The 27556-nt window shown below is 38.7% G+C and overlaps 1 protein-coding gene across 1 annotated transcript in view; it reads left to right on the plus strand.

Annotated features, from left to right (window-relative positions):
* LOC122183932 (SPHK1 interactor, AKAP domain containing) overlaps window positions 1-26183 on the plus strand; it is a 47977-nt gene extending 21794 nt beyond the window's left edge. The window contains 9 exon segments of the mRNA XM_042878411.1: window positions 3168-3227; window positions 7009-7143; window positions 9127-9382; window positions 9662-13370; window positions 16353-16405; window positions 16408-16627; window positions 20549-20601; window positions 20693-20877; window positions 24000-26183. Of these exon segments, the coding sequence (XP_042734345.1) occupies window positions 3168-3227; window positions 7009-7143; window positions 9127-9382; window positions 9662-13370; window positions 16353-16405; window positions 16408-16627; window positions 20549-20601; window positions 20693-20877; window positions 24000-24143 (4815 nt within the window). The 3' untranslated portion in view covers window positions 24144-26183.
* Window positions 26184-27556: the final 1373 nt, after the last annotated feature.

Genomic DNA, 27556 nt, shown 5'->3' on the forward strand with positions numbered 1-27556 from the left:
ACAGTCAGCTTAATACTTAAGGGGCCCATGCAGCAAACTACAGAACAAAGCACTCCAAGTGCTTTCATTTAGCTTTACATTGGAATAATTCATTCAAGCAAAAATGAACACAAGGAGGCCTTGCAGATCAGCGCTTTAATAAGTATCAAAATAAATGATCTTCAAAGAAAACCTAAAAATTGATGTCTGCATTGCTAGAATTGCTAGCAAAAGGCTTTTTGTTGTTGATTTTGCCATTGTAATAATTGTAAAAAAAAAAAAAAAGTAAATGTCATTGGTCTTTTTCAAAGAGGAAAAAATTACTGAAAATTTCTTGTCAAAATACATTGCCACTCTTTCTCTGTTTCCTGCGAGTTACAGTTTGCTTCAACTCAGACAAATGAAGTAAAGCAATATTTTTATCTTGAGCTTTTGTTGACTTCAGCTCCAAAGGGAGCCCAACGTGCAGCTGTACTTCCTACAGAACAGATAGGACAGCTTATCAAAAACAAAGTATTGCTCTCACGTGAGCAACTAGGATTTCCACCCTGAAAACATAACTGGACTGAAGGTATATTATATGTAACTATTAGGTAAGCAGAAAGTGGAGTTATTTTTCAAGCTAGTCTAATCTTCAAGCACTTCTAATAACTAATCAAGCATCTCCAAGAACAAATATCCTTACAGTGAATTTCCCAGACTGCAGCAGTGCTGCAGAACCTCCTGGGATGGAGCTGTACAGATAATATATGATGAAACGATCGTCTAGCCCCCCCCCCCACTTGCTCAAAGTGGGGCTACTCTCCAAACAAACAGTAAAAAAGAAACAAACTCACACACACATAGAAAGTAAATCCGTCCTTCAGCCTTTCACTGATGTGAAACTACTTCTGTGTAATTAATTGCCCACAATTAAACCTGTAAAATCCATACAGCAGGAAAATGCTAAGAGATGACACTGACAAGACTGTGACAAATCAATGTCAACAGAAGTTGACAAATGTATTTAGAAACTGGATTCAGTACTGATGTGCATTACATAATCATTTCATTGGATTCTGAAAAATTAAAATGATGACACAAACAGAATATGACTGAGTAATGAATACTCCTGCACATATTGTTGTTTCTTCCTGAGGCATCAGTGAGTTACTTGCCATCCACACCACGTGAAACAGAGATTATTTTTGGCTGCATGGAACAAGCACATGTTTAGTGTAACAGCCTGCACCAGTGCTAGAAGTATTTGTGTATAACACAGGATTGTGTAAGATGGCTAGATAGCAAATGACGATGCTCAGCTTACAAGAGTCTTTGGCAAGGATGTACATTCACAACTGCTCCAACAGAGATTTTACACAAAGCCTTTGCACCTAATCCAGTGCAAAATTAGACCTCTCTGGGCCTTTGAAGCAAAGCTCCTGAGCAAGAGCCTTGCCTTCAGCACAGCTGTGAGTGTTCTGGAGGTCTAGAAACCAGACATGCACCTCCCAGTACTCTCCCTCAGCTGCCAAACAAAGGGTGTCTGAGCACAAGCCCTGCCATGCACCTGCAGTCATACAACCAGGTATCACTGGAGCTTTTGTGTGTACCAGAGCAGGTGTGCACCACCTGCATGCAAAATGACCACGTGCAAAATCCCAGTGGAAAGAGAATTTTTTTCTGTATAAGAAACTGTAGTATGTTCAGAGCATTATGCAACTACCACACTATATTGCTAACGGGTTTTTTTAACACGCTCTGGTTTTGACATTTTTGTAACTATTTCTTAAAACTTAGCCAGCCACAAAACACAGACAAAAGTGGCACATCATGACTGTTGACAACATCAGACAGATAAATACATTTTCTCTAAATTGAAGAGGTGTTGAAAAAATATGTTTTTGAGTTCACATGAAGATGCATTAAGTTATTAAACCATTCTAAAGGGCAGAAAGCTTGCTTTCTGAGTTTTGGGTTCTTTTGGTTCACAAGAGGAGGTCTGGCTGGATCTTTCCATCTGCTGTGCTAGCTGTTAGTGCAGATGGTCATAATCTGTACATATGGTGTGTGCATATATAAACCGAAATCAGCGTTGTCTCGGGTTATAAGCAGGCACACAGAATGAGCTCGGATGCCTGACACAAGAATATTGGTAAAGGATATAATTCAGAGCATTTTACTTTTCTAGGGGAATTTCACATGGAGCTCGGGAAATAAATATTTGCTGGAGGGTGGGGGAGAGGAAACAACTTCAGCTCAGAAAACACAAAACCTGGATCACGAATTTGTTTGGAATCAGGTTTTGGCTTTAGCTCAGCCCTGAATCTGTGCCAGACTTTGGTTTAAACTGAAACAACCCTAAAATTACCCAAACTCCTGATGAGTAGCTACAACACCCAGAAGCAGTACAGTTATCCTGACTTTGAAGTTCATGCTTTTAACTCAGAAAGAAAGCTGGAGGAGAGGATTCTATTTCTGAAAGAGAAAATGGCTTTCTAGTCACGTAAAGAAGAAAAAAAACAAAACCATCTTCAGAAGTTAAGTGACCTTCAGATCTGAAGTTGCTATTTAAGCCAATCTTTCTACCATTAAATGGTTGTTGAAACTGATGGTGATTTGAGAAGGAATGTAGTTAAAAAACGTACATTCCAATGAATCATGGGTAAATCTAACAGATAGGAAGCTGTTCTGCCACCTGTTGTAGTACCTGGTTAGTGCCACTGAAAACTACCCATGAAGCATGGTTAAAAGAGCTTCCATAAAGCCCCACACTTCTCCCTTATTTGAGGAAATCTGTAGGAGACATTCACAACTTACACATATACCAGTGTTTGCACTTATTAAACATTTTGCAGCACATCACTGAAAAAAATTCACAGGAAAAGCAAGACATGAAGAATTCATCTGATATGACCAAATACATTTTTAACATTTCCTTTATCTCTGTGTAGCTTCTGCAATACAGCTTATTGGAAATATTTGCCCATTCATCAGAAAAGCTAACTGTCAGAACAGAAAATCATGGCTCTTCCTTCTAACTCTTTTTTCTTTCTTAGTGTCTGCTCTGCTATTCTCCTTGTTAGACTCTCTTCTGCTATGAAAAAGTCTCACATACTCAGCTGCAAGAGTAGAAAAGAAATGTGTATTGACTTTGAAAGGATTACTGCCATTCTTGCATGACTAAGCTTCTACTTTTCTTATTACAGGTTTGTTTTGTGAATTTAGATGCAAACAGAGATGATTGCAGTAATGAACAAGTGAAACAGGTAACAGTTTAGGTTCTAATAGCATGTACAGTGGGTATATATATGCCAGGACTTTCCAAAACAAGCCCAGAGCAACGTTCTATGGGCAAATCAAATCCAAACTTAAACTTTTACAGAAAGCAATGTATCAAGAATCTTGTATCGTTTTAACACCTACCTTATTCCCATTCTAGAAACAGTTACTATATTATCACAGCCTATGAATTGACAGCATTTATCCTTTCAGTGGACTTCTTGCTCAGCTTCAGTTTTGTCAGAGAAACGAATAAGGATGTATCATACATCCAGTTATTTAATTTTATACAATACTAAGTCAAAATAATTTCTGAAGTCAATCCTTGCTACTTCCAGAATTCTGACACTTCAATCAACTGACCTATTTCACTCAAACTGCAGGTGGTTTGAAGGAAGGACTAGATAAAACAAAACAAAGTGTGTTTGACCTGTTTAGCTGAAAGTTTGGAGGAATAGAAAAAGGAATTATACAGGCTGCTCTAGAAGTAGTGCCTCCTATCTGTTTTCTTGGAAACTACAGCAGATGCAAAGGGCAACATAACACTATTTGATAGAACAAATACTCAGCTACAGAACACTGTTTTTCAGCAGTCATTGCCATTAGCTATGCATTTTTGCCAGTGATGAACAAGAGCCTATATGCTGCACTCAGAAATCTGCACCATTTACAGTGACCATTTCACAGCCACTATAATGGTATAATTACTAGGAAAACATTGTCCACACAATCCGTCTTTGTGCAAGCCAGAAGGCACCGTAAATAGTGGATGTGGTATCAGCCAAGAGTGGCAGCATTCTTCATGATCTTAAATTGGAACAGGGCCTGGCATTATCACGATGCAAGAGAGATTTTGTTCTTCTCTAGCCTGATACCAGAAGTTTGAGCTTTCAGCTTTATCAGCATCAAGGTTCCAGAAAATCAAGAAGGATCACCCCTTTCCTACACAGAAAGACAGTGCACTTCACTTTACCTGCTGAGGGCTGCATCTTGAATTTTTTCTTTGATGGAGAATTCATGTGTCACCATTTTACAGACTGCCACTTCGATTCCAGATCATAATCGTGACACTGCATCCCATCACTTGTAATGATGCAATCCAGGAAACCGTCATCTTCAGCCTTGTATTGGTTCAGTAGGTCCTGGCAAACTTACATAGTGTTCTTTCTGTTCCTGTGTGAGCACTTGTGGGACACACATGGTGCAAACTTCATGATATTCCAAGTTTTTCCACCACCATTTCCAATGTAGATATTCAGCTCTACACACAGCTTCCGGGCTGCAATCCACCAGTTCACAAGGATGAAGTGATGGAGATAGTCTTCATTTTGTGGTGCAACAGCTGTACATGACCATCCAGACTATGCCTTGTCTTTTTTGTTGCTCTCACCACTGCTGAAATGTACCACCCACCCCTCTTCATAAATGCCTGGCAAGTGTAAATGAATGTCAGTGAGTGCCATTTTTTTCTGCATGAAGGAATTCAGTAACACGTCTTTGCTTCGTAGGCACTTCTATGTCAGACACCATTTTGTTTGACTGCCCCTCTGCTGCCATCTGTCACACCGCAACAAGATGTAACAGAATATTGGCAGGAGGTTCAACCTCTACTGCCATACCACCAACATCTGCCTCTAAGATTGTAGGCCAACATAATAAAAGAGGAGGCATTACTTTCAGAGCAGCCCTTGTATATAATTATTATGATATATAAACATAATATATGCATAAGGAAAAAAGTTTAGTCAATTTACAGGTCCTAAGATGAAACACATCATGATACACTACTTAAATGCATGTACTTATAAAAAAAAAAGTCCTGAAATCAGAGGAGTCGTATTTTAAATAATCAGTTTTGAACTTCAGCCTCCTTTATCAGTTCATTTTATCATTCTGGCTTGGCGCCTGAAATCAACTAGCTTATAGCAGCAGTCTGTGATAAGTGACCAAAGGGTGGGTTTCCTGACTGTCCAGGGAGACCCTCAATAAAGTATTCAGGTTCATCTGTGGAACCATTTTAGAACGTGGAAGGACAACCAACACAGGGACCTAGCTACATCCTGCAAGTCATAAATTAGCAGGAACTGTTTTTCTATACTATTTTCTACGTCCTGAGTCTGTGCGAATTCAGATATCAAAATAAATACAGCTTCTTGCAGCAGGAAGATTTTTCTGTTGCATCAGTGAGTAACTGCAGAACAGACAGGTTTAATTTTACTGAATCTACAGGAATAACTGCTTTTTAATGAGCAATGCTTTCACTGCAACTTAAAGTGTTTGAGGAACAAAAGCTATAGGAAATGAGAACTAAGAAAACATCAAAACATCTCATACTCAATCTTAAAAGCTAGATAACCATGTAAAGGCAAGTTAAGCTAGCTGTATGCAGCTACTCTTTCTTTTTTTCTTCTCATAACCAAAATGCAAGGTGCTGAAGTAAAAGATATTCAGAAGTGTGATGATTTAATACCTAAAAAAATCTGATAAAAATGCAGAAATTTAGGCAGAAGCCAGATACGTAAAAAAAAAAAATGTATGTCATAACTGAAAGGTTATAATTTAAAAAAATAAGAAAACATGAAAACTTTTCTGTGCTATAGTGGAAAGTCAAACTGAATTGAAACACTGAATTTAGTTATGATAAATATGAATATTTTGCCTCATCTGAAGATCAGTGTACTTAGTGAATTGCTCCCCAAAGTTGAATTCGAATTGCTAAGCCAGGAATTCATATCCAGTTTAATTCACTCTGAGGAAATATAATAGTACTGCAAGTTAATCATTTTGTAGATGAGAAGGAAGTAATCAGGTATCACTGAATTGCACAGTAACTAAAGCGTGGGACTGGATACCTGGGGACTGTGTTCCCTTAATGGCTTCGCCATTTAATAAGTTGTGTTCATGTAAAAAACAAAAAAGAGCCTGTATTTAGCCCCTCTGTTAGAGGGTTATCCTTGATTTATTGTTTATAAAGCACACTGAGATCCACGGCCAAAAAGACCTGCTTTAAAAATACTTGCAGTTATTATCCTCCTGAGCTGGGCTGTGTACACTAACGAACACAGATCTCCCAGCATGGCAGTGGGAACTTCTGGCAGAATGGAGGTGCAGATCTCCTGTGTTACAAACCATCACTGATGTTATCGTTACTGCCATCTTTGGCCATAGCAAATAAATAACAGGACAGAAAGTAATGGCATTATTTTAAATGAAAGGTCGTGCCCTCTGAAGCAGCAAAGAAGTGCACAGTCCATCTATGCTTTCAATGCTTTTGTTACTCCACATTTAGTATTGCTCTAGTTTGATTAGTGATTTTCAACTAAAATTTCCCTCTGGTTTCTTGCTTTTATACCTAGAGGAAAATAAAGCTTTACTCTATTCTCCTTACCACAGTTACTGAATCTTTTCCAGTTTTGACAGTAACAGATACACTGTTCTCAGTCTCAAGAACTTTCTAGGAACACAAGGCAAAGCGTTTAGATGTGCAAAGACAATCAAGCTGTTCAATACATGACAGCATTAAGAAATGGCAGATTGTGCCACTGGACTGTTGGGCAGAATTTATGCTAACCCAGTGGTCGTGGCCTGATGGCTCAGAAGAAGGAATGTGCATTTTAACACTGCCAGTTCTACTTATGATGAGCTCAAAGTAGCAAGTTTAAGCTTTCTGAAGGAATGCTGAAGTGCTATTTCATTTCTATATTTGTAGATATAATTATGCAACTCAGACTTCATTACCTGAGAGCAAAATTTCTTTTCATTCTACAGAAATTGATCAGCATCTCTCCAAACCTCCCTAAACTCATCAGTTCTATGAATGTACAACCACCAAAGGAAAACGAAATAGTCCTGCTGAGCGGATTAACATCAGGAAATCTTCAGGCTGATTATGAAGTTCCCCAGGTAGGAATCAAATCATCCTTTAGTAGAATATCACAGCTGTGAAGGAAGGAATTTGGAAACTGGAAAAAAAGAGAGTCCTTTCCGAGTGGACTGTATAGACGTTTAAAAACTGAGTGGGAGCTGGCAAACAAAAAAATAGATGTGACTACAAGAAATTAAGCATCTAAAGGGAGAGGACAAAGATAAGAGATCCCTCTAGATCCTGTGGATGTCTGGTTTGCAGCTGATAATGCTACAAGGCATTAACAGCTGATAGGGAAAGGAGAAAGATGCAATACTGTTTCCGTACACATAGCTGCATCAGGGCACAGCTCCTACAGCCTCCTGTTCAAGTGAAGTCTTGCTGCCTCCTGCTTTTTTGCCCAATCCATCTTGTCCCACACAGCCAAATCAAAAAAGAGCTGACAGTAGGACTTGAAGATCCTGGAGACTTCCCTAAGCCTCACTGTTACAGTGGAAAATATCAAGATACATTAACTATATCAGAGCTCATTTAGCTTCTGTCAATGTAAAAAATAATAATAATAAATGCATTAATTAAAACTTAACATTTAAAGGAGCTGAAAGAAAAGTTCTCATTCTAGCTCTTGCTGTTGCCAGTGAAATTCTCCATATCTGAAATTGCAGGCCAGAAATTCCTCCTACAGGCACCATGAAGAAATGATAACATTTCTTTAAAAGCATTTCAACACATGATTTCCAGAGGCTTAACCCATTATAAGTCTTCCACTCTTTTCCATTTTTAACATGCTTTTTTTTTTTTTTTTTTTTTTTTTTTAATGTTCATGCCTACATGAAGAAAAAGAATGAACAGTTCTTTGATAGTTTAGGTTGGGTTCTGATTTCATTAGTCTAAGTATGAATTGGGAAGAATTTCATTAAAATTGTAGAGATGTCCTGGAGTATAAAATTGTCTCAGCAAACTTTAAAGCAGTATGTAAATGCAGTTTTGTCTGCATAAAAAAAGAAAAACAAAATTTAAGACTAACCTAAATTTGTTTTGTTTTGTTTTGTTTTAAATGAGTAGAGGTTTTGTATTGAGGTGGGGTGAGATTTATTGGCTAGACAAGCAAATGCTGTGTTGATCCTTATTATTTGCTCAGCTCTCCAGAGAATTTCAGAGCTGCATCATTTTCACTGGGTTTCTTGAGTTAAGGCATGAAATTACAACCCGCAAAAAATTGGTTTTGCTTGACAGTGCATCCCATAGCACAAACGTAGTGTCATGCAAGGATATTAACAACTTAGCTTTGTGGTCATATAAACATCCAGCACTTCTGATACCCATAACACAAGGATAACAAATTATTTTCCCTCCATTTCTTTTCCCACCTTCCTCCTTAATTGTACACCTTCACTGACAAAGATTTTTTATGTAAAGGTTCAACATGGTGCTTTCAATTGGAGGTTATACTGGTCTGAAGTAATAGGGTTTGGGGCAAATAAAGAACAAGAGGGAGAGGAAAATAAATTGCTATTTTTAAATAGTTCCTAAGGATACCTGAAGGTGACCTGCTCCTTATCTCACCAGCCAGTATGAACAAGGCTGCCTTAAGAACAAGCAAAGCAGCAGAAATTATCCTGAAAAGCAATTCATGTCCACAAACAATTCCCTCCAGAGAGAGGTAATAGTAGGTGGTGTGAGGGCTGTAGTAATGGTGTGTCCGGTAGCCAACTCCAACATAGCTAAAAGCAAGACTGTCATTAAAATAAGAGGCTGATTGAAAAAAAAACTTGGTGATATCAACAAAATAAGGGCACTCCTGTGATACAGCTGGGTTCTGTACTAAAATGCTTGTGTAACAGAAGATGCCAATCCAAATGGTCTTATTTTGGCATATATGTAACTGCACACTGTGTTAGAATCTAAATGACAAATTGTATTGCATCTTTGCAACAGAACATTCCTGAGATTTTTCTAGAGGAAAGCATAAAGTTCTATTTTTTAATTAAATAACTCTTTGAGATTCTTTTCCCCTCTAGTGTCCTTGGCAAGCAGATGTCTGCTTGGTTCAGTGTGCAAAGGGAGACAGGAAGAACAGTGCAAGCTGCATCATCTTCGAAATAAACAAGTTTCTGATTGGGCTTGAGCTTGTTCAGGAGAGACAGCTGCAGATAGAAGCTCATGTCTCAAAGCCTGAGGACGACACAAACTGCTCAGTGTCCTCAATAGAAGAAGATTTCCTCACAGCATCTGAGCATCTCGAGGAGGAAAACGAGGCTGATGAATATAAAACTGGTAAAAGCAATGAGGCCGAGTGTAATTCTGCTATTGTTCATTGGCAGAACAGCCATGGCAATTGTTACAGAAATTGCACTTCATGTTAATTTATGCATGTATTTATATGTAATTTAGAAAAAGGATAGCCATTCATACTTTTAAATTGTAGTTCAGACGGAAGGATAATTGTTTGTATAGCAATTTTACAGAGCAGTAATGCATTAGTTACGCAGCTATTTTTGTTTTAAAGATACAGGGTACTCTGCAAAGACTAACATCTTACTTTTCTTTCAGCAGCCCATGAAAAAATAAGTGTTTCAGAAGCATCTTCTGATGTCAGAAAAAATAAAGGAAAAGGATTTGAAAGTCTCCACTACAGAAAAGCCAGGTTGCCATTAATTCTTGAAGGGAATTGCATTAATGAAGATAATACAGCTAGTAAAGTCTCTGAAGCCGTACATATTGTGGCAGAAGATGGCACCTCACAACCTGAAGATAAGCCAGAGCAGGACATCCTGTGTCAAAAGGAATTAGTGGGAAGAGCTACATCATCTCTCAGTACTGAGGATTCCTGCTCAGTGAGTGTATTAGATGCATCTTTAACCAAAATGGCTAAAGAAGAGCTGGGGCCTCTTTATGACTCTACAGCAAAACCCAACAGTAAGGCAGAGGTAGAGGATTGTGCAGGTGTTAGGAAAAGCGACCCTCCCTTGCAAAACAAGCAAGCAGCTACAGGTCAGTATGCTACAAATTTAGCAGAATCTGTTCTGCAAGATGCATTCATTAGACTATCACAGTCTCAACCCACTTTCAGTGAGGAGGCTGCAGTCAGCATCTCCGTAGGAAGCTCCTGCAAGTCAAAAGATGCATCTGCTTCTCGATCATGGAATGAACTTCCAAAGATTGTCATAGTGCAGAGTCCAGACAGCAGTGAGAATGTGCCAGAGTGGCCAGGGTCTGCCTTCCCAAACCTGTGCCACTGGACTGAAACAGAAAGCTCTGAAGTTTCAGATTACTTTGAAGACAACCATTCAAACAGACACAGCCAGAGTGCACTGGAAATGGCTCTGGCTTGTGCAGCAACTGTCATTGGAACCATTTCAAGTCCACAGGCAGCAGAAAAATTCAGAAGGGATCAAGAAGCTGCAGACTCTAAAAGCGAAACAGGTGATAATGAAGATCTACACACAGATTCTTCGCAGCTACTTGAAGACTGTACTAGCACAGAATATTCATTTCCATCTGCACTGTGTGGCATGACTCAAGTAGCAAGTGCTGTAGCAGTCTGTGGTCTGGGAGAAACAAAGGAAGAGAAGTACCCTGCAACTTCAAGTGGGCTGCTGTCTGCAGCTCAGACTTCTGCAGCCATTACTCTTCATTGTAGCATAGCTGTAGGAAGCAGCATGGAAAAGCTGAATGATAGCATTGCAGAGGCCCTTCTCAAAGAGGCATCAATAATTTTGACAAAACCCAATACATACAAAAATGTAGGGCATTTTATGGAATCCATAAATGGAAGAATTATTGAAACAGCAGCAAGGCCACGGATTCCACACTCCGATGAAGTAATCAGAGATGAACTGGCACAAAATTTATCCAATATTATTCTACGACATTCTATTGAAGAGGTCAGAAAGAAAAGAGAGCTACAGTCCCGTTCAGAAAACAGCTCAAGTACACAAGACATTTTCATGGAGACTGCCAATGAGTTGCTTTTTAACGTGATATATTTCACTTGCAAGAAGATAAACGACATAAGACAAGTTGAAGAGTGTTCTCCTCTCTTTTCTGAAGGCCTGAAAGGCAAGAAGGTAACCAGAGTAGAAGAATGGCCAACACAGGCAACTGCATGTGAAACATCACACAGACCCCTTGATCATTCTGCTATTAAGTCATTTGGTACATCCTACAATGCTAGCAAAGACACTGAAAACGGTATCAACGTGAAGAAAATTAGCATGAGAGATGCAAATAGCAATGAAAGTGCCACCCTGAATTCAGAGCTAACAAGTAAAGCTATTGGGCATAATGCACTTGTTGCAAAAACATCTCCCAAGAAAAGATACCTGAAAAGAACCACACGAGACTGTTACAAGTCCCCAAATCAGGGTAACATTCAGAAGAAGAGAGACTACAGATCATTTTCAGACAGAGAAAGTACCTTTGCAAACAGTGAATGCAGGCATGGTGTTCAGGAACAACTGTCTTCCAGTGTCGCCATGAATGCAGAAAACCAGGCCAAACATAAGTGTGATGCTGTGCTAAGTGATGAAGTCCAAGTTAGCTTGTCTTTGTTAGGAAACCACATCTTACTTCCTTCTCAACCTGCACTACAAGTGAAAAATTCAAGAGACAAATACTGTATAACAGATTTTGCAGAAGAATTGGCAGAAACAGTGGTCTCTATGGCAACAGAAATAGCTGCCATTTGTCTTGAAAATTCAAATGGAAAGCAGCCCTGGTTCTGTGCATGGAAGAGAGGCAATGAATATCTGGTGACCCAGAGTATATCATGCAGAACTATGAAAAGGAAAAAGGAAACCCATGCTAATGGCTCAGTTGTTCGGAAGCATAGGGCACCTCGGCTTAGTGAGATCAAAAGAAAGACAGATGAGCATCCTGAGCTGAAGGAAAGGTTGATGAATCGAGTAGTAGATGAATCTATAAACCTGGAGGACACACCAGATTCTGTCAATATCTTTGCAAATGAAGTGGCTGCAAAGATCATGAACCTCACTGAACTCTCTGTGGTTGACAGCATCTGGCAAGGTCCAAACCATCCCAGGAACAGGCTGCACTGTGAAAGATGGAGCCGAGCCAAGGCGTCAAGCTGTGAGAGCATACCAGAGGAGGATACAGATTCCAAAGCCTCTGTCAATACTCTAGGCCTAATGAACGCCTTTGGTCAGCCTGTGAGCCAGACAAGTTCCGTCTCAAAGCAATCTAGTTGTGAAAGCATTACAGATGAGTTTTCAAGATTTATGGTGAACCAAATGGAAAATGAAGGAAGAGGCTTTGATTTATTACTAGATTATTATGCAGGAAAAAATGCAAACAACATCTTGACTTCTGCTTTGCAACAGGTTGCTAAGAAAAACGGTCATCTTAACGTACGACCAAGTTGCCCATCTAAGCAGTCCAGCACAGAAAGCATAACAGAAGAGTTTTACAGGTACATGCTGAAAGAAATAGAAAAGGAAAATAAAGATAATGCATCTTCCCCTCGGAATTCAAAGGACTGGTGTGGCAGTTTGCTACCACCCTCCCTGCGATCACCTTTTTGCTTTAGACAGTCCTCAGTGCCTGATGGCAGATCATCAGGTTCTAGACTGACAGTTAACATCCCAGTCAAAGCAAATTCATTAGATGGATTTGCCCAGCATCACCAGGATTCCTTAAGTGTACAGCCAGTCAGTACAGTGGCTTCTTCAGGTCTTTGCAAGTCTGACTCATGCCTGTACCAAAGATGCAAGACTGACCAGATAACAGATATGTTGATTCATGAGACGTGGGCAAGCTCTATTGAATCTCTAATGCGCAAAAACAAAATCATAACAGATGAGGCAGAGGTTGCAGAGGCAGATCATTTTCACAGCGATTCCCCACCACATGTGCAACAGTATGCGAACAGACTGGCTGCAAATATTGTTGAAAGTGGTAAAAATTTAATTGTTGTCCAGCAGGATGCCTTTGATTCTGCAAGCCAAGAACACATGCTGGAAAGCAAACATCCCCAGAGTGCAACTCGGATTCAAGTAGAACCCAAAAGGGATGAAATAAATTTGGATGAGCAGAAGGAGCACGTGAAGAACCCTGAATGCCTCCCTGCAGGTCAGCACAGGGAAGTGCCTTTAATTCAAATAGAAACTGATCAACGAGATGAGTCAGATAAAGACTCTGAGTCCTTAACTCTACATGAACTTTCTGAAAGGGAGCATCAAGGCAAGGAAAAGCCTCCAGAAGCTTATACTGGGAAGCACATGGTTTCCAGTACCCTACTGAATAGGTAGGTGACCAAACAACAAATCAGCACGTTGTTTTGGTGTTTAATTTCCCAGTGAAAATTAGCTTGGTGATGGCAGAAAGTAAGGGAAGAATCACTGTGGAAGAAATAACCAGAGTAGAATATCTCTACATATCCTCAAATTACATAAAAGCACCAAGTGACACATCAGTACTAATTTGTGTAGCAAACATATGCTGAATATAACTGTGTTATGGCTCTGAGGTTCAAAACTAATACTGTATTAATGAGCAAGTTTTCCCTAACAGATACCTAAGTCTTCCTTAAATCAAGACAGGACAGATTTAAAAAGTTGAGCTTTCATTTAACATTTGTTGATATCTCAATTTAAGAAAAAAGTTAAAAATTAGGGCAAACGTGGAACAGAAGATAACTGAATAAGAGGTGAAGATCTCTACTGTGGTTATGTTACTGATGTTTGTGTTCCTGGAAACACAACCAGACTTCAGAGAACTTGAAGTTCAGCTTTGTGCTTGCAGTTTGGAAGAAAAATTAAAATTCTTTAACACAGGCAGAAAAAAAAAAAAAAAAAAAAAATTAAAAGCACCCTTCAACTACCAGCCTTCAACTTCCTGGCCAGTATTCAAATAAAGGGTAAAATTTCATTTCAGGGAGTCCATACCATGGCCTACCACCCTCTTGTTACAGCTGTACTCCTGTTGAAGAATTTGCATCTTTGGTTAAGGCAGAGAGAGCACAGTGGAAATGCAGAAGATTGCTATGGATGTTGTGAGGTTAAGAACAAGACAGTCTCTCAAGACATTACCTATTTTTAACTGTACCTCTTAATCATATTTATTACTTAAAACGGTAACTAAGCTGCCTATCACTTGGAGATTTTCAGCACCCCATTATCTCAGAGTGCTAGAAAGATGCTTGTGTTCAAAACCATTCTGACAAAACTCTACTTGAAGTGAGAAAGCACATACTTCTCTGTCTGTGGCAGCAATTAGGTGGATAATTACAACAGTCTAAATTCTTTCATACTGGCTCCCTCCCACTCACCTTCCTCTTCCTTCAAGCGTAACCTGCTTTTAAAATACATTTAGAAATCTGTCTATTTGAATCTGTTTGAAAATGGAGTTATTTCCTGCACAGTTTATGAGCCATTTACTAATGTGCTCCTACAAGGTCATTAGTCCCACAGAAATCTCACATGTGGGACCAAGCAGATCGAGTATTGTCTGCTTCCTGCCCTGTGTTAAATAGCCTCTAGGTAACACTGTCACCTTGCTGCTTGGCTGCTCGTGATGATGAGTTTTGTGTCCAAGAGATCGGGGATGACAGGTTAGGTTGTCCAAAAAGATGATAACAACTTGGTAGATCATAGACCCTCAGGCAGATACACCCCCTTTCTCTCTATCCAGGAGGCTGCTTCTCTTTCACTAACACCCAGCATTAATGCAGCAACTTCTCAGTTGTCCCCACAGCAAGAGCACAGCAAAAGCGCATACTGACAATGATCACATCTCACTATATTCTTAGTCAAGTAAATCACTTGCAATACAATGTTTGGGTTAATCTCTTCTTTTAACTGAAGTCAGGATGTTTGCCGACATCTACAGATAAAAGCCTAGAGAAATTGTCAGTTCAAGGGAGATACTCTAGAGCTACATAAAATTTTCTTTTAATTACAGAATTGCAAATGCAAACCCATAAATATAACAAAACTACAGTTTTGCTTTAGCTATTACTCTGGTGCAGCAGTGATTCATTATTTATATTCCAAGAAAAGAGATGCTTCTTTTAATTATTAAATATTTTTCTGCCTGCATAACTAAAGACCCCTGGTAAATCCTACAATACCCAGTTTGCCTCTGAAAAGTTACCTTAACTATATTTTTATGTATATATATATAATTTTACATTTGTGTCATATAAATATGCACGTGTGTGACAAACACATCAAGCGTGTAGAATTAGAAGGCATTTTTTCCTATGTTCTCCAAATTCAGTACTGGAAAATACTTTTCCACAGTGAAAATATTTTTCACTTTGTTTTACTTTTTAGCTTCCTATAAACAGTCTGAACGTTGTCTTTCCTGTATTGCTTTAAAACAGCTGACTTTGAAATGCGTTGAGTAAAAAAAAAAAAAATAATAAATCTGCGTGTTTCTGCTGTATTTAAATAAATCAAAATGCATTTCAAGCAATTCAGAAAAACATACACAAAATAGAAATGAGAGTCTTTTAGAAGGTAGCATTATCAGTGAAGATGCTGCACAAAATATTCTTCATGTAAGCTTGAGTGAGGGTTAAAACAAAAGTATCACAGTAGAATGATCTAATCAGAGATCCTGCAGAGCTCAGAAAAGATGAAGTTGGATCCATCTAGTTGCTATTATTTTACTTCTGAACTGGATAATATTTTTGTCTTCTATTACATTCTATACTTTTATAATTATAACAATTCTGAATTTCTTGTGCATATATAGTACATTTCTACTTTTGTCATACACCAGTAACTGGAGGATAAAGTCTGAACATACTATACAGAACTCAGTGCAGAACCTCAAGCGCTAATAACTAAAGCTGGCATTAGAAAAGCAGGCAAGGATACCACATTTCTGACTTTATCCTCAATTATACCTCCCCAGCTGAAAAATATTCATGAGTGTACATATAACTAATTTTAATTAGTGGTCCAATAGAAATAAAAGATCCCATTAAAAAAGCAAAAAACCTTGGCAACATATGCTGTCATTATGCTCTAGTGCTTAACCCCCATATTTCAAACACTGATTGGCTGAAGGACATTAAGATCTAAACTGTAAGCAGTTCTTTCTGTACAGATTAAACCTTTCCTATTCATATTGCAGTACAGGGCTTACTTAGTTTTGTGTTAGTTTATAGCACTCGTAGGAAGACCATTTTTAAAGAGCATTCCCAGCCATGTGTTCAACTAGAGTTCATGTAAGAATTGTCTAGACAATTGAATTTGTCTAGCCTCTTGCATCTGTACAGTTTATGCACCTTGGTTAAACTGAATGAGGAGCATTACCTGAAGATTGGCAGTACCGGTTTTCCTGTATTACCATTATTCCTTGCCACCCTACCAGCAAAAGCACTCAGAGCAAACCAGATGCTGAAATCACAGGAGAGACAAAAGCAGCTGAAGAATTTCCAGTACACCTCAGCAGCAGTGAAGAAAGCACTGGCAGCTGGTCCCAGCTAGCCAATGATGAAGACAATCCTGACGACACGAGTAGCTACTTACAACTCAGCGAACGATCTCTGAGGTACGAATACTGTCTATTCTTAGTATGCATTATACTTTAATCAATCAAGCCTATGACTTGATTAGCATGTGTCAGGAATGAGGAGTAATAGCTCAAGATTTACTGAGAATACTATAAAGGAAGATCAGATGATGAAAAAAGCAGCCACATCCTGATTTTAAACCAGGTCTTTGTATTGGTAAGCAATTAGATTGAGTCAATGAAAGCACGTTCTTGCTCAACCCTGTGCAAGTGCCTCAGTCCTACAGTGAAGGGCCACCAAATAAACTAATCGTTGTGGCCTTTCCTTTGCTTTATTTGCTACTATTTCCACAATGCTTATCATGGCATCTGCTTAGCTGAGACTGCTGTTCCCAGCAAGTATCTGTGCAGTTAAGGAACAAGTAGCACCCTGATCTGCATAGACCAGCATGGGGAACAGCTTGAAAGAGAAGGGCTGAACTTGCCCTGAGTAGGCATGAATTCCAGTGCCCCTATTGCACTGTACTGCGTTCCTCCTTAAGTCAGGATGTGTTTAAAGATGTTACATGTACTCCAGGGACTAGATAAAGCGATGTTAGTTTGACTTCACAAACTTCCACAACTTCAAATTGAGCAAGGTCTTTTCTTCACACGATCTTAAATTACATTTTTAAATACTCTCAAGTAATTACATCTTTCCTGTGGATATTAAGACAGAAAGAAAAGAAGAGAGTATGGTAATGAAGCAAGAAAACGGAAGTCTGTTAGAAATCACTGTTGGCTAGCAGGAAAAATACTGAACAAAGCATGTCTGTCAGTATGAGTGAACATTTATCTCATTATTCTAGTATCAATCCTTTGACAATATCAGGTTATAGAGAGGTAATGCATCGTGCCTTTTAGCTCATTGAAACAAAGTGTTACCACAAACCTGAACACGTGGCATTCTGATACTGACTCAAAAACCTGATAGAGAAAAGAACTGTCTGGTCAATCCCTCAGATGTAAGGCAAAACAGTTTCTTTTCTAAAATAAATTAAGTGGCAAGGCTTACTTAACACACAGAACAAACTGGTGCTATTTGATAGCAAATTCACAACCTGTTTTTCAGACTACATAAACGTTCACTGTCAAGTTTATAGCAATGTTATAAAGCAAACATACTGTTTTTCCCCCAGATACTCTCAGTTGTTTTACTTCAACTTTGTGAAGTAGTTAAAGAATGCTTCAAGGTAGTAATGGTCCCAGGTAGCACTGGCTTTAAAATTGAAAGTCTTTCAGAGTAGCCAGAACCCTAAGGGATTATCACTGTACCAGTGGGGTCCATCAGATCCCGAATAGTATTTGGGATAGGATGTAATATACTGAAACAGACGCAGCACAGGATCACCCAACAGGTAAGTAGTATGATAAGCAGCCTTGGCGCGCGCACACACACACACGTGCCCTCCCACTCCTTGACATAACCCTCAACTTTCAGAGGTACCTGAATCTCTGAAGGTTTTTCCAGGACACCTCTGTACTTGGTAATCTTTCTTTTCATTTCAGTGGCACATGCAAACTGTTTTCTTGTTTGATTCCAAATGCTCATTGCATAAGCCATTCACAAGAAGATAGCCTACTATTATTTATTTTCAGTTCACAGCATTACTTTGCTACATGATCTGCCTAGAGCTATTTTAATAAAACCTCATTACTTTAAACACATTAGCATGCTTCATTCTGAGAACCACTTGATGAGCACAGTTGTGTTTGTAGAACGTGGGACAGACTCCTCACTTTACTTTCTGCAGAAAAATAATGCATGGAGATATGTTCAGTGAAGCTTGGCACTAATATTTAAACTTTTGCTTTGTCAGCAATGGCAACAGCAGTACAACTAGCAGTCTTGGCATTATGGACCTGGAAATTTATCAGGAAAACATGCCACCTTCTCCTATGATTAAGTAAGTAGTCACTGAAGTGAGATTTGATGTTTAGACTAGTTTTAACTGCAAATCGTTTACACCATCTAAGATGTGCCAAGCCCTGCTTTGCACCTGCTGCTTAGCCTACCATTAGTTTCAGAAAGGTACACATGCAGGTGTCTGTGGAGTGTGACAGCATTAGGCAGTGAAAGATTACAGGAAAAGCCACCCAGGTGGACGGATCTCTCAAAAGAACACAAATCCATCAGCTGTTCTACCTAAAGGAGAGCTTTCTGTCTTCTGGGTATCTATTTTACATTGTGTGAACTTTCTTCTCTGAGTAACTTAAAGTACTGTCAAAGCTTTAATAGAACAGCTATTAAGATCAAGTAAATAAGGATCAATTAAATTGAAAAAGAAAAGAAAGATACTCTTGGAAAAATGCTAGTATTATGTCTTAAGTATTTTTCTGAGCATATTTCTACTGAGCATGCAATAAAATTGTCAAGAGATGTACAAGTATCTGCCTAAAGAATCTAAGACCCTGGGACAAGGTGTGACCAGCCAGCTGGTAAATGTCATGATGCAGACAGGGCACAGCCACTGTAGAAGCACATGGACTGTACATCACACATTGAATACAGGAACTTTGACATCAGATCTTCACAATTACCAGAATATCCTACAACAAGCTACCTTGCTTTTGAGAGGCTCTTTTCTGTAAGAAATCTGGATGTTTGTATTTTCACTGCATGCATTCTCTCTGAGCTACCAATTAGGACTCTAACCATATCAAAACTTCCACATCTTAACATTAAGCAGAGGCACTTCCTATACGAATTCCTAACGTTGACCCAATTGGTCTCCTTTCTAAAGACTACAGGGATACATAACCAATTCCCCATTAGCTTGCAGTGGCTACTTTCAAGTGTTAGCCAACAGGGTTGAGATCCTGGCAGAACAGATGTTGTGGAGAACAGCACCACCACTTGGAGCAATTTGTCCTCACCCAAATCAAAGTCATGGTACAGAACTCAAATGCTACTCAAACAGAAAGCTGAAAAAAAAAAATCTGATGGGAAAGATGCTGTTAGGCAGCTGCAATTCTAAATCATGACAAAATATACATTGCATGCTGCCATTTTATTCTTTCACATCTGTAGTAACTTATATCTGATCTTGATCCTTTGAAGCCTTAGGGAAGATTGTGACAGCTTTGTGGAAGAGGGTGGTAAGGGTAGTGTCTCCCATGTGGGAGACAAAGCCTTACACTTGTGTTGTTCTTGGTTGAGGACAGGATGGGATAGTCCAGAAATGCGTAAGCTATCCCTCCAGAAGCAAGGGAACAACTACCACAATTATAGCTTCAAACCTGAACTTACAGGTTCCTACTAGATGTGTATGAGCATGGGCATTATATTCAGAAGTGAAAACTGAAGCAGTGAAAACATACCTGAATTTTGTTTCCTATAGTTTAACAAGAACAGTGGAACATGAGAAGCAATAGACTTTTGAGTTTTTTTTGCAACATGAAACAGAATTTGATTATCCAAACAGATAATATATTTTAAAAGAGCAGTAGCTGAAGTCATCAGTAGTTTGTGTTTAACCTTGAAAAACGCAACTAGAAAGCAAGACTTTTGAGTTTCACCCAAGGAGTACAGCACTGAAAAATGCAGACATGGCAAATTCAGTATTTTCCCACAGCTTATTAGAAAGGTTATGAGACCTGCTGTGTCTTACCATGATGTCATCTTCAAATAACATCAAAGGAAATACACAGACTCTGATAAAACACAGTACATATTGCAACCATTGTAAGTATTTCACCACATTACAGGAAAAGCACTGCAAGTTTCTTGTTTTTTCTTGACTTAGAAATTAAACTACTGTAACATTAGGCATTTTATCACATAATACACATCATCCTGCGTAACTTTTTTCTTGCAGTTTTCTAGGTCTTACACTGGGGGAGAACTTTAACCATTGTGAAGGAATGTTATAGACTGTTCCTAACTATCACTAACAAGCCCTGTTGTTTTTTGTTCCTAAGTGACTTAGCAGAAGAAAAGGTTTTCCTTAAAGAACAGACAGATAATACAGAGGGTAAGTTGAACCATTTCAATTACAACATACAATGTGAAGTTAAAAAAAAAAAAAAAAAATTGCATAATAACTGTTGAGATTGTTTTTCCAGAAAGTACTTCTGGGCTCTCAGTGGGAACAGCTAATTATCAGAAAGAACTCCTGGTGATTAATTTTGACCTGGAACCAGAATGCCCCAACGCAGAGCTGCGAGCCACCCTACAGTGGATAGCTGCTTCTGAACTTGGAATCCCAACCATCTATTTTAAAAAATCTCAGGAAAACAGAATTGAAAAGGTAGTTTTTACAGAATTGGACATATTGCTATTTCATTTTGGTCACAGTAGCAACACTCTGCTCACAAAGAACAAAATTGCCCCTAACAGGTTCTTGGTGATAGCAAATAAAGTATTTGTGAGTAGGCCAACAGTCATATACAGAAGAAAAAGTCAAACTCACCCAACAGGCAAAGGGATCTGTGACACTACTCCTCAGGAAGCAGCATAGGTCCAAGGGATACTTTCCCCTCAGTGGCTGACCCTTACATGATCCCAAGCTGACTCCACCCTGGCTCTACCCCTGCTGATGTGTAGGGAACACAGGTGCAAACGACTTGCTTGTGCTCCCTGCGCCAGCCACACCCCTTCACCAGCTGCTCAATCAGCAGTTCGAGCCATGATCCAACAGTTCCCCTGCCAGCAATTGACTTAGTGAAGTTGCTGAGCTTAGAAGCAGATGTGAAGTCTTCATCACAGCAAGATGGGAATGCTACTGCTTGTTATAGAAAGAGAGGATTAAATACATCGAGATATAAGGTTCATAGAATTGTAGAATCATAGAATGGCTTGAGTTGGAAGAGACCTTAGAGCACGTACAGTTTCAACTCCCCCCTCTTGTGTGCTGGCTGCCCCCCCCAGCAGCTCAGACTGCCCAGGGGCCCATCCAACGTGGCCTTGAGAACCACCAGGAATGGGGCACCCACAGCTCTCTGGGCAGCAGTGCGAGGGCTCACCACACTCTCAGGAAGAGATTTCTTACTAATGTCTAATCAGTAGCTGCCTTCTTTTAATTTAAAACCATCCTTGTCCTACACTCCCTGATAGACTCCCTTCCCATCTCTCTCATTCCTCTCCATCTTTCCATGGTTGCATCTGAAGGATTCCAGACAGTTTATACGGAGTTTAAACACGTATCTGCAACAACAAAAAAAAACAAAACAAAAAAACAACCCACAACCATTTGATTGCAGACATCATATACACAAAGTTCTGCAATTCAGAGCCTACCAGCAACAAGAAACAATTATGACTTAATACATGTGTTGTACTTAAGATTTAAAGCTTTGAAATTCCCCAGTCCTTCTACAGGCTCTGCCTCACCTACTGCTCTGATCATGGCAACCTCAGGCAAGTAGGAACTTGTTTCTGGCTATCTGACAGGTTTACGTTTGAGGTACAGCACGGCCTGACACTTCAATTTGCAATTAGGTGAGAACTGCTGTGGCCAAATGCACTGCCTTTACCATTGCTTTGTGCTGGTAGAAAGGAATTGCAGTTCAGTGAGAAAAGTGTATTGCTCAAATGTTCAGAAGAGACTAAATGCAAGATAAAGATAATCTGTGCTAGATTGGGCTCAGTATCTCACATAACGAGATCTCATGGCATCTGCATCAGAGCTAGTTGAAGAACGGGAAGGATGGAACATCTGTATAGGTTGTATTGTTAAATTATTCCCAGCCAGAGAGAGAGTTTAGCAAGGGTGGTGACCAACTAGCATTTTTGGCAGGCGAATATTTGTGATCATACATCTCTTTCTTGGAAAATCAGACTGTTTCGGATCATTGTATAAAAATTGTGAAGCATCTTCCCTGTCTCAGCTACAACAAAAGAAAAAAGTTATGTATATCAGTACACTTTAGCTCCTATACAGATGTAGCTTAGTCTCCACTAATCTTCATTCTGAATGCAAAAGATTGTTTTCAGGCAGAGACAGACCAGAACTGAGAAACACCAAATTATTAGTCCAAGGTAGGACACACAGAGATAAAAACCAAAATGGCCACAAGAAATGAAGACTGTTTCTGAATAATTAATGCTCACTGGAGACACCATGAAACACCACCTTCAGCATTTCAGGAATGACAAAAATTGCCTCCTTTCCAAGTTCAGCAAGATAGCTCAAGCCATAAGGTTTACATGAAGTGTCACAGTATACAAAACAATTAATGAAAAGAGTATTATAAATCAGTATTTTCATCTTTTAAAATAATGTCTATGTGAAGATCATTTCGAGTAGCAGAGATATTGTTTGATTTTCTTGAGTACTTGCATTTGGCTATCATAAACATAATTTAAAATGCATTCAGCAGCCACCATCCAAATTGCATCTAATTAAAGAAACAGCTGTCAGCTTTACCCATGTGCTTTGGCAAACAGTTAATTCAATTGCAGGAATACACTAGAGAATAATGAAGCACATTCTGCCTACGACAGCGCTCTTGGAAATAACTGTGCCTATTAAATATTGTTGAAATACATATTAAAAGTTTAGGCTTCGGTATGTAAATAGCAAACAGCTACACTAACTGGAGACACCATATTTTCTTGGGTTGTTTAAATGTAGAAGTTGTGAGCCAATTAGATATTGATTGTGAAATTCAAGGAAATGAAAAGCTTTGATTTTCATTTATATGCTAGAGGTAAAATCAGACCAGATGTATGACACTGTAAAGCCTGTCATTAAGAACAAAGTGGACAAAATTCAGAATTCCTTACAGCTGCTTAAGAATATATATTTAACTTGGTTTAGAGGCAAAGAAAAAAAAATGCAAATGCATATCCTTATGGTGATTCAGCCACAATTGTAACAAAAGATTTAATGTGACGGAAGCTTACCCAGAAATCCCTCTCACCGGTAATATGTGAATATTAAGATGTGGGATGGATATGTGAAAATGCAGAAACTTAAATATAACTCAAAATATAACCAATGTAATGAAGGATTCTTTTTCTTTATAAAATGGATAGCCACAGTTTCATTTTGACTGTGAGATGTTGATAACAAGGAAACTTGTGATTCTTTAGCAAGCTTACTTTCACAGTTCTCCATCTAATTGCAAAAAAATAGGAAATAATTGATGAGAAGAACTGATTGAGAAAACGTCATGAAATCTGATCAGTCTCTGAGGAACAGTGGAATTTCAGAAATGAAGTTCTCAGTGTGCTATAAGTAGAAAGAGCCCTTATGTTACCCTTATGTTACCCTTATGTTGCCATGCATCCACTCTGTGATACAGCAGCGCACTTACAAAGCATTGCTTCACAGCAGTTTGTATGTGTTTGTTTAACACCTCAGCAAAATGTTAGCCAAATGCTAAGTGGTGGTGTTACTTTTTTTGTTTGGTTTCTCCTTCAATTTAGTTTTTAGATGTTGTGCAGCTAGTTCAACGGAAGTCCTGGAAAGTGGGAGACATCTTTCATGCTGTGGTGCAGTACTGCAAGCTCAGTGAGGAGAGCAAAGAGAAGACACCAAGCCTGTTCGATTGGCTCCTTGAACTGGGTTAGGAACAATTGCCTGTTCCACTTCTTTGTTTTAATCCAGCTTAAGTAAGCAGTGGTTCGTGTAACACTGATTTCCAAACATCACCAAATAAAATGAGCAAAGATATATAAACTACAGAAACAGCACCTGTCTGTTCCACAACTGCACTGAGCAGAGTTGAAACCAAGGTGTATTTTATCCTTCTGTATCCTGAGGGATGCTTGACATATTGTGCTGTAGGATGTACTGTGCTAGAAAAAGATGGATTTATTAGCTTTCTGAATTAATGGACTTAATTTACTTAACGAATTAAGTAAAACTTAATTGAATTTCTAATACATTCCATTTTCATCAATTTGATTAAATCAATCAGCTGAAACAGGATGGTATACTAACATTCATTTTTAAAACAATACTAATGTTTGTACAGTTTTAACTTTTAGAACCTGAGTGTGTTCCAGGATGCACAGAGAAAACCATGCCCTTCAATAAATAAAACATTTTAAAAGAAGTCTCCACAGTCCTCTGAGAGGTAAAAACTTGTGAACTCATCAGATCTTTGAAGTCAAAAAACAGAACAAGAAGCTGCTGAAAACACATTTCACTTTCTTTCCATGTGATCATTTCAGCCCTATAGCTGGTTCCCATTCCTGTCTTTTCCTTAAGGGAGTACAAATCTCAATCAGTACCCTTAAAAAGCCTCCTTTCTTTACACTCGCAGGCAGTGCAGTTCAGTACAGCTGTGCTTGGTATGTCCCCAAGTACAGCTCTGCGAGTCAGGGTAGTGGGTTCCTAAAGCCCTGTCCCCACCAGGTGACCTCGGGCGAATCACATCACCTCTGTGCCTCAGTGTCCCTGTCCAGTAAGAGGGAGCGATGATACGGAATGTGTTATGTGAAGTGTTTCTGTTTAAAGCACTAAGTAACGTGCTGTGTGTCGGTTAGAATACTGAAAAGAAATACTAAGTTTAATCAAGTAAATTGTTAATAAGGTGAAGAAAGACATCTAAAAAGAGTGCTGTCTTGAAATAAAAATCTTCATTTTTGTAATTTTCAAAAAGTCAAAACAATTGCTACAATTTCAGCACATGCCTGTTCATTTTGGATATGTGTTGGACTGTGTATGATAGTCCACATTATGATGACATTTATATAACTGTTTGGTAAGATATCCTATGGTATCTTCTCACTGAGATGATGTTAGGTATCACGCACTCAGTGATACTCTCTTGACTCTGCCAAAGAGATTGGCTTTGAATTTAAAGGTAAACATAACTTATCGCATCAAAGCTCTTCTGTGATTTGTTTCTTTGAAAATCTTTATATTTTGCTTCTCCCTTCTTAAATAGCATAATAGAAAGCCTGCCTGCCTTTCCAAATCAAATATTTAAGAGAGATTTTATTTTCCATATAATAGTATATGCTTCTATAATATTTTTGGGAGGTGGGGTGAAAAGAAGAAAACTATCCTTTTGCACTAAATATTTTTGAAGATTTTGAAGTAGTTTTAAGTAATTTATGAAAAAAGAGCCATATTATTCTCAATTTTATCTTTAAAACCATTGCTAAATTTGCATGATTTCATCACTCATTTGTTAAGAAATACAGACTGTCGGTGAAACCTATTACAGAACATTAAATAACATCTACATCTCTGCAATATATGAAGTCAGTGGAGGTCTCTTTACTGTCAAGATAAAGGTCAGTTTGTTGCATCTACTCAACCTAACTGCACTACTGGAGCCCATTCCTAGAAACTGCTGAATATCCACAGCTCATGCTAACACGAGTGGTAACAGTGAATGCTCAGCATTTCCAAGGCTGAAAGTTAGTAAAAAGCACTGGGCATTGTAAAGTGCTTTGATAGAGCCAATAAATGGGAAAGTGTATTTATTTTTAAGCAGATACAGTTAGTTGTCAGTATATAAATTTTTGCTGTGGTAGAATAAATGTTTACTTATCCTACAAAGCACAAATATCATGACTGAGTTGTGTGATGCAGTTTTCTCTGTACAGTAGTTCTCAATGTTGCAATTTGTTCGGAAATAAATTTATGTTCTAACATGTGTTGTCTTTACCTTTCTAAAAATATTTGACCAATTCAATTATTGTCATGTCATCCCCGTAGCTTGTCACAGCAATGCTTCTGAATGAAAAATCTGATCCCTGGCCATAACTGAGCAAGTCAGAGCTCTGGCTTTCCCCACATTCCACTATTCAGGTGGTACAGCATTTATTACTATCACTATTACACATTCAGTGCAGAGAATTAACTCCAGAGTAAGTGATATTCTCAATCCCTATTATTGCTTATCTGGCCTGCTTTCAATAACTGCTAAAGTAGGCAGGGAAATGGGGGAAGCAGACATTAAGGACTTTCTTCTGTTCATTGATTTGCACAAATATTTACACCCCCGATGTCTATTGGGAAGGTATTCCTGATGCTAAACAGAAAAGGAAACCAACAGCTGACTTAGCAGAGTAAATCAGAACCCAAGTTGTTCATGATTAAAAAATGCTGAAACCCTATTATGCTTAGGAGATACCTGGCCTCCCACCTCGCAGGGAGCAGAATCTGGACTGTAAATACATGAATTCAAGCACAGGAAGATTAACTACTGAAAAAAAAAAACTTTGGGTTTCAGTTTGGTTTTAAGTAGGGTGCTTTCAATGTTGGGATAATTAGAAGCTGAAATTTCCTCCATTTTGTCATAACACTGAAGTTACCTTAAAGTCATCTGTAAATTATTTTATTGTGGTCTGTGATAAAAACTGTCACCTGTTAACATCTGTCCTATTAAATTCAGCAGACCACTATTCTGGAGAGGCTGAATTAACTGCTTTTCTAGTCCAGTTTCACAAAGAGCTGCATAACATGAGAATAAGAATTTCACAATAAATCCTACAGTCTGACTTTTAAAATGTCATTATAAAACAACAACAGAACCTCACTCCATTGAAGTCAAGAGCCCACATAAGTTACTTAATAAGTTTGGGGAAAAAAATCCAACTGAGAAGGAAAGCACCCAGACAGTGGCCAAATAAATAATTTTAATTCAAGCCAGTGTTGTTCCTAAGCCTTCAGTATGTGTAAAGAAACTTTAATTTTTCAGTGCTCTGAAGGCACTGCCATCACTAGGAAAGTAGCTTGCAGCCATCAAGCATTTAGCAGGACAGACAATTATATTAGACAGGTGGACTGTCAAACTAATTATATAGCATTTGTGATGAAGACAAGTCTGACAAGTCTGGCTGAGGGGTACTGTGCCCTCCTCCCAGCTTCAGCTGAAAATCAGACAGAACGGTACAACAAACTGGAAAAACATAACCAGGCAGGATACATTTCATACCCTTTCACTAACCACCCAGGAAATGCAAGCAATCCTACAGGAGGAGCTGAAAAGGAAGTTCTCACAAATTATCACTTCCAAAGCCTG

Source organism: Lagopus leucura, unplaced genomic scaffold (assembly GCF_019238085.1).
Source record: "Lagopus leucura isolate 7727_CA_CO unplaced genomic scaffold, USGS_WTPT01 Super-Scaffold_100021, whole genome shotgun sequence".
Classification (NCBI taxonomy): domain Eukaryota; kingdom Metazoa; phylum Chordata; class Aves; order Galliformes; family Phasianidae; genus Lagopus; species Lagopus leucura.